Here is a 10,613-nt window from a genome sequence, read left to right on the forward strand (position 1 = left end):
GCGATTTTATTCATATGCACATTTTTAGACTTTGTTTGGACATTAACTTTTATTCATAGCATGAAGCAGGATGATATCTTCCCTAGCAAAGACATTTCATGGTGAAAAGTGAAACATTTGGGCCTGGAGGACAAAAATCGCTCCTGTCCCTCAGTGGAGGACCGGAGCTCAAAATCAAACATTGCCTTGTCCTTGCAGGATTTAAAAAACTTGACGATTTGAAGAGATCAAAGGAGATATGTTTTATCAATTGAATATAACTTGAAGTGCCTTCGTGAAGGAAAACGGACCAAAAATGCAAAGTTCGCTCCTGTCCCTCAGTCAGGGACCAGGGCGAAATTCAGTGTAGCTCCCGTCCCTCTCGCAGGGACCAGAGCGAAATTCTTCATAGGGCAAAATTCAGGCAAAAGCAAGCAAGTTTTGAGTTTGAAGGCAAGAAAGGACGATGAAATGAACCCGTTGAATACAAATTGAAGATTACAAGACATCAATAGGAGACTCAAATTGGCCTAGGCGCTCCTGTCCCTCAGTCAGGGACCCGAGCGATTTTTGCCTTAGGTCAATTTCTCGCCAAGTTTGAACAAACTCCCGGCCAAGGATGAATGAAAGGGGACACAACGAGTCTATTGAAGATAATTTTTGAAGTTAGCAAAGTGTGATGGAGCCTACAAGTCCAAATTCGCTCCTGTCCCTCAGTAAGGGACCAAGGCGATATTCATTTTATTAGCCAGCTCATTCAAAAATCACGCCAAGTCAAGGACGTACAAGGTTGCACAAGGTCGAAGATATCATTTGGAAGGCAACGAACAAGAAGCAAAGGTTGAAAGATAGCAAATGTTGGCTAGAGCATAAAATTCGCTCCTGTCCCTCACCAAGGGACCAGGGCGAAAACCATTTAAACATCGAATATGCCTTGTTAACGACAAGTAGAATATGCATGAAGCGAAGAGATAACGTCATTGCTTGCCATATAATGAAGATTGGTGATTGAAGAAGCAAGATCAAGGAGAAAACACCAAGATCGCTCCTGTCCCTCACCAAGGGACCAGGGCGATATCAACCTCAAGAGGCATCCATCTACAACATTGAATCGATCAAGCTCGAGATTCCCAATGAAGATGCCAGTTTCAACGTAGAGGAAGTGATTTTGAACATAAAAGGCGAGAAAATCAAGAGCAAAATGCAAAATCGCTCCTGTCCCTCTCCCAGGGAACAGAGCGATGTGGTTTGTACCCCTTACATCTTCCATGTTTGGCGCCAACATCATTTTCAAATTACATTAAATGCTAAAAATCGATAAAGTTTGAAATATTCAATTAAAATTAGCATTTAAAAATAGCGCATGAAACATTTATTAATTAATTTTGCCTTTTTCAAAAAAATTAATCACGAAGGCATTTTAATTAATTATTAATTTTAATAAAATTGGTGCGCTTGGATTATATTTTATAAAAGTCGGCCTTGATTTTCATTTGAAATTTGTTTTAATTGCCTTATTTTTACAAAGTCGGCCTAGAGGTAAATGAGAGGGTGAGCGCCTATAAAGGAGGGGTGAGTTATTTCATTTTCAAATCATCATTCAAACTTCCTTTGCATGCGATTTGGAGAAGACAAGGAGGAAGTGTGAATTTCATTGAGGAAAGGTGCAAAATTTCCATTCAAGGGGAGTGCGAACTTGGTTTGAAGTGGAGCGAATTTGCCATCAAGACGTTGAAGACCCCCCCAAAGGTGGCGAATTACTAAAGAGGATCGCTCGTTTGAAGGAGATCACGTTGAAAGTTTCAAACATTAATTTTTGCCTAGGCGATTTTCTTCATTTTGCATTTTTTGAGTTGGCTCTCAAGTAAGATATGGCAAGATCCCTTGTTTTAATTTTGAATTTTGATTGTCATAGCCTTAAAGTTTGAATTTTGAAATTTTGAATTGTGATAGCTCAATCATTTTTTAGGAAATGATAACTCAAGGACTTATCATGAAGTTTCCTAAATTTAATCTCTAATCTAGTTATTCATTGCAAAATCATGTTACTAATTTTGAAATGTTGTGTAGGCATCAAATGGAGATCTCATCAAGGAAAATCAAGCCAGATCAAGGGCGGTCTCCACCGGGACGGTCAAGCAAAGACAGGGGCGACCTCATCTAGTTTAGCATTGGCAAGGACGACCTTCTTTGGACTAACGTCATCAAGGGCGACCTCTTCCAATCCAGCGTTCCAAGGCGAGGTACATCATCATCCTGCACATCAAGGACAAAAGGAGTTAGAACAAGAGTTAATTAAAGATAGCCTCTCAACGACATCAAATTGAATATCTAGCAAGCTACAAGTGTCAGATGAGGTGGCATCCCAGTCATCACTCCTCCAGTCAGTGTGGTCCACCTCAGCATGTCCAAGATTCAATGTACCTAACTCATGGAAGGTGGCACAAACTTCGATGTACCTACCCCGGCTATTCGTTGGTGGAATTTTCCAGAGAGGACATGTGTCCAAGCAATACAATTATTTCATTGGTCAAGCATTAAATGTTATGTAATGGTTGTAACAAACCCTAATTAGGGTTTTCATTGTAAAATCTTGGCCATTGATCTCGAATTGATCTAAGCCATCGAATTGTATTGTGGGCACTATATAAGCCCTGGCATTTCATTTGTAAAGGCTAATTAGCAATAGTTAGATAATAGTTAGAGAGTTGAAAATAGTTAGAAGTTAGAAATAGAATAGCAATTAGAGTAGAGTAGAGAGAGAAGGCAAAGATTGTTGCCAAGATGTTGTTGTAAAAGACTTGTAACTTCATTGAAGAAATGGTGAAATTTATGGGTCGATTCGACAATTTGCATGGTCTTTATACTTCTCTTATTTGATTTCATGTTATTAGATGAGTGGAAGAAATATGCTTGATTGATGGTGAAATTCGCATATCCATACTACTAGCAGTTTGTTGATTGCAGACTTGCCTTGTGTAGTCAACTGGAATCATTCAGCTTAAGCGTAACTTCAATTGTCGCTTCTTCATTGATATGCATCAACCTGATGGTGTCTATATGCCTGCAGTGATGATTTGAACATCATAAAGCTTCCCTTCGAAGATCGCACTAGCCTTGTGGAGATGGTCCTGCGATGTCAAAACAAGACCTAGTTAGAGTTTCATCAAAGATCAATCATTGCTCCTACATTCTTAGTGTTAGGATTAGATCCTTTCCTCGCCCTCGTCTTTTTTCCTTTTTTCAAATCTAAGCTAGTGAAAATCCTGTGTTCCAGCAATATTCAAAGCAGATCAGAAGCTCAATCATCAAATGTAAGTCCCCTTGTGATTCCAGCAAATCACATCATACCACTGGAGCTTATCCACACGTAGAGACCCTACTAAAAAGAACATTGGAGTCATCCTAACTGATCCTTCTTGCGATATCTTCAGCAGTTAGCGACTTTATTCAAGAGAGGATAAGATGCCTTTGGGTATTTTATTCTGTGTATGATTGTGTACAAAATACATGTCAACAGTACCCTACGACGTCCTTCACAATGAAGATATTAGGGCATACATACATTGTGATCTCGAGGAGCTTGGTAACGCGGACATGTTGAACCAAAATAGTTTGGGAAATCTCAAACCAGAATACAAAGTTCTTCAGGACAAGGGTTTTTCACAGTTCATCCATTTTTTCGGTTGTTCAACGAAGCAGAGTGGATCCGGTACATTCTCAGTCAAGTTCATGATGAGTTTATATGGCTTGATAGGCCTCACAAGATCACTAAGCAGGTAATCCGAGCTGTGACATGCCTCAATGAAACCGATGAAGTACATGCGCTGAGGAAAGTGTCGAATAACATAGTGATAGCCACTACTGGTTCCAAATTTGACAGCATAGCAATGACCATAAAGGACAATCTGGAGCATGATGTGAAGTTTGCATCTATGGTGGTCGGATACAAAGTTTACCAGTCCAACAGACACAACTCTGTCTCCAGAACTGCCATTTACTTTGCATATCAGATGTTGAAGAATGACATGAGGTATGATCTATGTATAGTACTCCTGAATGAGTTGATAAGTAATTTGAAGAAGATCAAGCAAGATAAGAAGCACACTTTCAAATATGGAACTCTTCTTATTTTATATTTCCTGAATGAGATACCCGGTGTGAAAGGAAAGGTCCAATGGGCCTATGATAGACCGGTGGCTATGCAAATTAAAGAGGGATTGTGGGGAATAGGTGATGCTACAATGAGAATATCTGCCCTTTGGGGATACTTCAAATCTTTCCAAGCTGCAATGAAAAACAGAGAGAGGATCCCTAAGGAGATTGTTGAGAAGTATGAGAAAACTATATGCTTCATGGTAGACAAAGATCAATGTCAAATGGAAGCGGTGGAGCCTAGGATAGTGTGGATCATGCCCATGGGGTATGAAGTTGACTCTATCATGCTTGAGGCATATGCTCAACACTTATTGAGTCAACCAGTGGATCCTAAAGAAGGCAGATTTGGAACATTCAAGGAGAAAGACCTTGAATTGCACAGACAATTCACTGTACCTGCTAGGAAAAGAAAAGTTACAAACATGGGAGAGCAGGTGAAGCATGCAAGAGAAATACATGCACAAAAGGAAGCCAAAGAGGAAACCAAGAAGCCCAAGGTTGATCCGGTTCCCTCCAAGGTCAAACCAAAAGAGACCAAGTCTGCCCCTGCTCCGGTGGTATCATCTTCAGGACCTAGCCCATCCGGGAAAGGTGTATTGAAGCAAAAGGAGAAGCCCAAGAGGACTTATGTTGTTGTGTCTCCGGTGGCCTCTGAGACATAATCTGAGGAGGAAGCAGGCAAGGCGAATAAGAAAGGTGAATTTGCTAGAGTGGTGAGGAAGCCGCAACCCAGTGGAGCCCAGCAAAGCAAGAAAGCCAAATCTGATCCTGCTCCTATCGAAAGGCCCAAAAGAGGTAGACATGTCAGGAGTCAACTTGACAAACACCTTGAGTCTGGTGACCTGCAAGGTAAGTACACAATTGTTCCTCCATTGTCAATAGACCAACTAATAGATGAAATAATAGTTGATGGGAACTTAAAGAATCTTGGAGCTTACTATGAGAATCTAGATGAAGGTGATCAGAGAAAAGTGGAGGAAGTAGTTGTATTATACTTGCACAATTTTAGCAAAACATTGATTGAGCTAGAGAAGAGCATCCCTAAGGACCTGTACATTCTTATTGATGCAAGGAGACTTACTACCAACAGAACTGACAAGGAGATGAAAGAACGAGAACTAATTAATGTTTGCACTTGTATCACTCTAGAGGAAGTCAAAAGATTTATTGAAGAAGCCAACAAGAAAGAATTCCGAAGCAAAAACAGGGTAAACAGGTTAATGATTGGAAAGGTGGAAGAGGTAAGGAAGGAGACATAAGACATATGGAGAAAGACATTCAAGTCTTCTCAACCGGAAGAAAAGCAAGGTGTTTTCGGTGATCAGAAGGGTGAAACTTAGATTGAGGGATAGCCGGAAGATCAAGGTAACACAACACTTGACGTTGAGACCGGTGATACCCCTCCGATGATGGACAATTTAGCAGCCCTTGATATCCAAAAGGATGATACTGCACCAAGTGGCGACATCGGTGCAAAAGATAAAGGGGATGAGATAGAGAGAAAGGATGCTGGGAGTGCAGAGGCTAAGGTCGCTAAGGTAGACAAAGGCAAAGGAGTAATTGATTTCGCAATTGTCACTCCTCCGGTTACTACGATCCCACCTCAGATCCCTATTAAATCTTGATGGTCCACTAAACCTTGGACAAATGTCTCCTGTTGAAAAGCTCATGCTCGCAGTTGTTGTTCAAGCTCAGGCTAGCCAGGATCTGGTGAAGTCTGAATCTGAAGACAAGAAGCTCATTTTGATGTCGGTAGATGTTTTGCAGAAGGTGGCTTCGAATGTATAGTTAGATTCCAATGCCAGCCCCTTCGGTAAATTGTTCCAATTGGTTAATAGTGTAAATACCAGTTTTGATTCTTGAGAAGTCTGCTACTAAGAGAGTTTTGGATAGATTTAAGGATGTTAGGATGCAAACATTCTGGAAGATGATTGAGGATGATAGGGTGAGATCCTGCAGGTTATCTCAGATGCCTTGAAAGAAGGTGGAAAATTGTATAAGTCTTGTCTAATTTTGGCTAAATTCACTGTAGATATAGATAAGCAAATAAGTGTTTGCCAGGGAAAACTTGCTAGTATCTCTCAGTCCTTTGATCCCAATATAGCTCCAACCAGCAGTGTGGAAGGACAAATTTAGGCTCTAAATGATCAGATCTCAAGGCTTAATGCAGAGAAGGATATGATTTTGAGGAGAGTAGGTAAACTCCCGAACTTAATTGCCCCCTAGTTGGACACCAATGCTAAGTAATAAGGTATACTGCATGAAGGCTATGGCACAACCTGTGTCATCCGACTTGAAGGAAGTAGAGATTCATGCCACTGTAATTTAGTGCATTTATTACTGTTTTGGATAACTTGAAGAGCGGGTGGGATACTCACCTAGGATACTTGAAGATCATTTTTGCTGATATCTTCAAGTATTTGTAAAATATCCGACAATTATCTCTATATATAAGTTGTGGATAGCACCCCATCTTTGGCATTGCTATCAAGGGGGCAGAGAAACGGTGAAAAATGTACAGTATAGGAGAGTGGAATTCTTTGTCTAAGGGGGAGCCTTAGAAATTCTTTTGATCCGGTGTTCAGTGCTTAACACTTCCATTTTTCACGAGTGTTGCCATCAATGCCAAAGGGGGAGATTGTTGGCAATTGACACTCATCTGGTGGCTTCTGATGCCTTATTATTGGTTTAGGGTTGTCATTGATGGCAACTCTTCTTGGAGATTCAATCCGGTAGCCATAATTCTTCTTAACTAGAAGCGGATGTCAACCGGTATTTGAGGGTGAACAAAGTAGTTTTGGGTCCGGAAGCTTTCTGGTGATTGCAGTGTATTGAATCGTGTTTGGGTTGTTTGAGTCGACAAAGAAACATCATTTTATTATTGTTTTGGTGATCCACATTTATCTTTGGTGATCCGGTCAAGCCGACATGTGAATACACGTTACACTAGCAGGCCGACATGGTAAATGATCTATTTTGTGATTGCCGGTATATAAGTTTGGTGTCGATGATCTTTTTGGTGGATGGTATGGTTGTATGCGAGCGAGAATCAATTTTGGTGCAGTTTCACGTGCGCGTTCTTGATCTAGTAGCTGACTAAGACAGTGAACAGGGCAGAGCAGAGCAAATCAGCAGAGGTGATTCAGTCGGTATATTTAGCACTTAATCGGAACTCATCCAAGCATTGTAGATGCTATTTTGGAGTTCATTTTGCTGTAATTCATCATTGTAACTAATCAGTAAGGCAGTGAGCCTTCTGGGGTTGTAGCCCTTATTGTAATTGAGCAGTGAGCCTAAATGCTTATGCATTCCCCATATTGTAATATTGTTTTGCTACTAGCCATAGTAGAATAATATTGTGGGTTCAAATCCCACTGTGGTTTTTCCCATTTGGGTTTCCACGTAAAAATCCGATGTTATGATTTTATGGTTGCTTGTTTTATGTTTCTGCATTTCAGTTTCATATGTATGCTTCCGGTGGTTTAAAGTTAAGTTTGAAAATCTGGTAACCGGTAGATCATTGATTCACCCCCGCCCCCCTCTCAGTGATTCTTGATTCCAACACTTCTATGATCCAGGGATGTGGTTTTCTGTTTCTTTTGATTGGATGGTGCTTAGTGCTAAGGGTATGGGGTGAGGATTGAGAGGGGATCCTCCACCCTACTTTATTGTCATGACTAAAGGAAAATGGTTTTTCTTCTCTTTGAAATTTTTTCTTAGTGTAGGCTCAGCAAGATGATGCTCAGTTTCGCTAATTGAATGTATGAGTATAAACCATTCTTTCTATTTAAGTGAGAGGGCCAGAGGATTGAATGCTTATGCTCTTTAACTTTTTTCCTTTTGGAGAGAGTAAGTGGCTCAAGATTGCTTGGCTGTTACTTTTCTTTGCTCCATTGTTTGTTGGCTCTACTTATGTGAGCCTGGGTTTCAACAAGATTATGTTTTTTGGAAAATGGAGCAGCTATGGGTAGGTCTTGTGTGCATCTGGTTGTTGCTTTACTATAGCTAGCTGGCTTGTTATCTGCTGATTTTATTTTGAAATTATCCTCGTTTGAGGGAAGTGGAGGCATTGCGACTAGGACATAGAGTATCCTCTACTTGAATATTGCATAGAAGCCAAGACAACATAGAACCATTGGCATCTGGAAGGATATACTGAGCAGTTTATTCACCCCATTGCCTGATGGATAAGTGATATGGAGGAAGCACAAATGAATGTTCTAGTCTTAAACTACTGCATCACTTGGTCATCTCTTGGGGCTGAGTCAACTCAAGGCAATTTTTTTTTCTCAGAACTTAGAAAGCAACCATATAAACAATCTGATGGAAAATAAGATACTGAATGAAATTTATGATAAAGAGTTGGCTTGACCTTGCTTTCCTGTAAACTGGTGTAACCCCACTAGACAGCTCAATTCATGTTGACTAATGCCATCAGATTGCTGGAGCTAGTCTGGGTCACCCATTGTGCCTTCAAAAGGATCTGCCTTGTATCCAGGATTCCAAGGCATACATCATTCTAGTTAGGCCGCACAGAGACCAGATGTGATTTTCTATGCTTTGGTTATTTTGAAGCCATTTGATCTTTAACTATTTTAGTCTGTTTCTTGTGAAATGAATTAGCAACTGTTTTTTGACTATACATAAGAGCATTAGAGACAAAGGTTGCTACTATAAAAAATGCTGCCTTTAACATGGTTAAGAATGATTCGTAAGCTTAATTGCATGTAATGTTGAGGTATTTAGAAATTAAATTTCTTTCCTAATAATGCTTTAATGAATGTATTTTGCAACTATTATTATAGTTTTGACTAGCATTGTGCATCTCAGGAACGGCAGTCAGCAAAAGAAGAAGACTCCCTATGTGCTTATAGGATATCGTCAGAAGGATTGCCAATGCTTCTTCCTTATCTGAGGAAACGAATTTTGTATGCATCATTAGTAGATTTCAAGCTTCTCTTGTCAACCCGAACATTGTATTTTAAAACATTTCAAGATCCCAAGTTTCTCACAGATACATCAAATTTATCACTGGGTTGCTGCATCGTCATACTACGCACAGGTAACTGAAGACCCAAAAGTATATGCCCGAATATATTTTGTTAAGTGCTGCTAAGATATCCTTTTGTTCATTCATACTAGCAAACATTTTGTTATTTATCATTGAGGCATACATCAGAAAATAACATGATTTCCACTGAAATATATTTTACAGTTGAAGCAGATCCAAGCAATTTTCATTTGGCATCAAATCTAGGTTCCAGTGAGAAGCCTAATATTGCAGTGGGGTGTTGGAAGGGAAGAACAAATCTGAGTCTCATGGTATCTAAATTAGAATCTGAAGAGTTACTTGAAAGGATATTTTTCAACTATGGAAAAGAAATGCCAGAAATGCCAGATGATTCAATATCCAAGGATAACTGCATTGAAGAAGCTGGAGAGACCCCAAATGTTTCTGATAATGATGAATAAAGTTGATCTGCTGAAATGGGAGTTGTCTTCAACAAAATCAAATTTAATATCAAATGGTAATTCTAGATTTGGTCCATTCATTTGGCAAATATTTAACTTAGGCGTATTGGAGAGCATTCTCTCTAAATTAAGATATGTATTATTTAGACATATATATCTGAAGAGGGTGTAGAATTGATGAATGCAATTATGGAAAGGGCTTCTTCGGGAATTTTTTTAATTAAGGTGTCTAGAGAAGTCTAGTTTTAAAATTCTAGACAAGAGCAACTGTTTTTCACGTGCCTTGTCATACTCAGATTCAGAAATATTTTGTGTGTGCATGGGAAGGGGCTATCTGAATGTCTTATCTTCATAATTCTTTGGAAATGTTCGTAATAGGTTAAACAATACACCCTTTCGATTCCTCTGAAAGATAACAGGTTTATAAAAATAGCAATGAACTAAAGTAAATTGGCATCCTATTCTGGAAAGTAATGTTTGATGGAAGTCCGAGTTAGCCTGTAGGTTCTCTTCAAAGTATTTTGCTTCTGTGAGACGATCATATAAATGAAAGACACCTTTTTATGTGATATTATATTACATTTGAAAATAGGTTTTGTATTGCTTATTATGACCGTCTTGATGCTGGCAAGTGCCAAATTTTTGTTATCAATCGATGGCTTATGCTTGGTGAGAATATAGTTGATGAAGAAAGCAGATGCCAGGAAACTTGATTACTTGCTAGTTTCGAAGAATTGGCATTGCAAGATATCAAGCACATACCATTTGACCGGGTTGTGTACAAATAATTTTATTTCTTGCAAAAAAAATTATTTTGTTTTCAAAGTTGTCTTTAATTAGAATCACTTTCCTCAAAATAAAATTCTCTGTGATGCCAGACATAGTTAATGAATTTGTATATTGTGTCTTGTGGCGAAGATAATTAGCCAGGGAAATAATCCATATAAAATTTAATCTGCTACTTTTATCTATTTTCTGAACAATTTATTTTGGACAAGTTAGTG

General features: G+C 39.2%; 1 protein-coding gene across 2 annotated transcripts in view; it reads left to right on the forward strand.

Moving 5' to 3' along the window:
• LOC131072564 (multisite-specific tRNA:(cytosine-C(5))-methyltransferase trm4b) overlaps positions 1-10,178 on the forward strand; it is a 248,177-nt gene extending 237,999 nt beyond the window's left edge. For both annotated transcript variants that reach the window (XM_058008759.2, XM_058008751.2), the window contains exons 14-15: positions 8,968-9,199; positions 9,353-10,178. In XM_058008759.2, coding sequence (XP_057864742.2) covers positions 8,968-9,199; positions 9,353-9,609 — 489 coding nt within the window. In that variant the 3' untranslated portion in view covers positions 9,610-10,178. The remainder of the gene's footprint in view (positions 1-8,967; positions 9,200-9,352) is intronic.
• The last annotated feature ends 435 nt before the right edge of the window (positions 10,179-10,613 follow it).

The sequence above is a fragment of the Cryptomeria japonica genome, chromosome 9, assembly GCF_030272615.1.
Source record: "Cryptomeria japonica chromosome 9, Sugi_1.0, whole genome shotgun sequence".
Classification (NCBI taxonomy): Eukaryota; Viridiplantae; Streptophyta; class Pinopsida; order Cupressales; family Cupressaceae; genus Cryptomeria; species Cryptomeria japonica.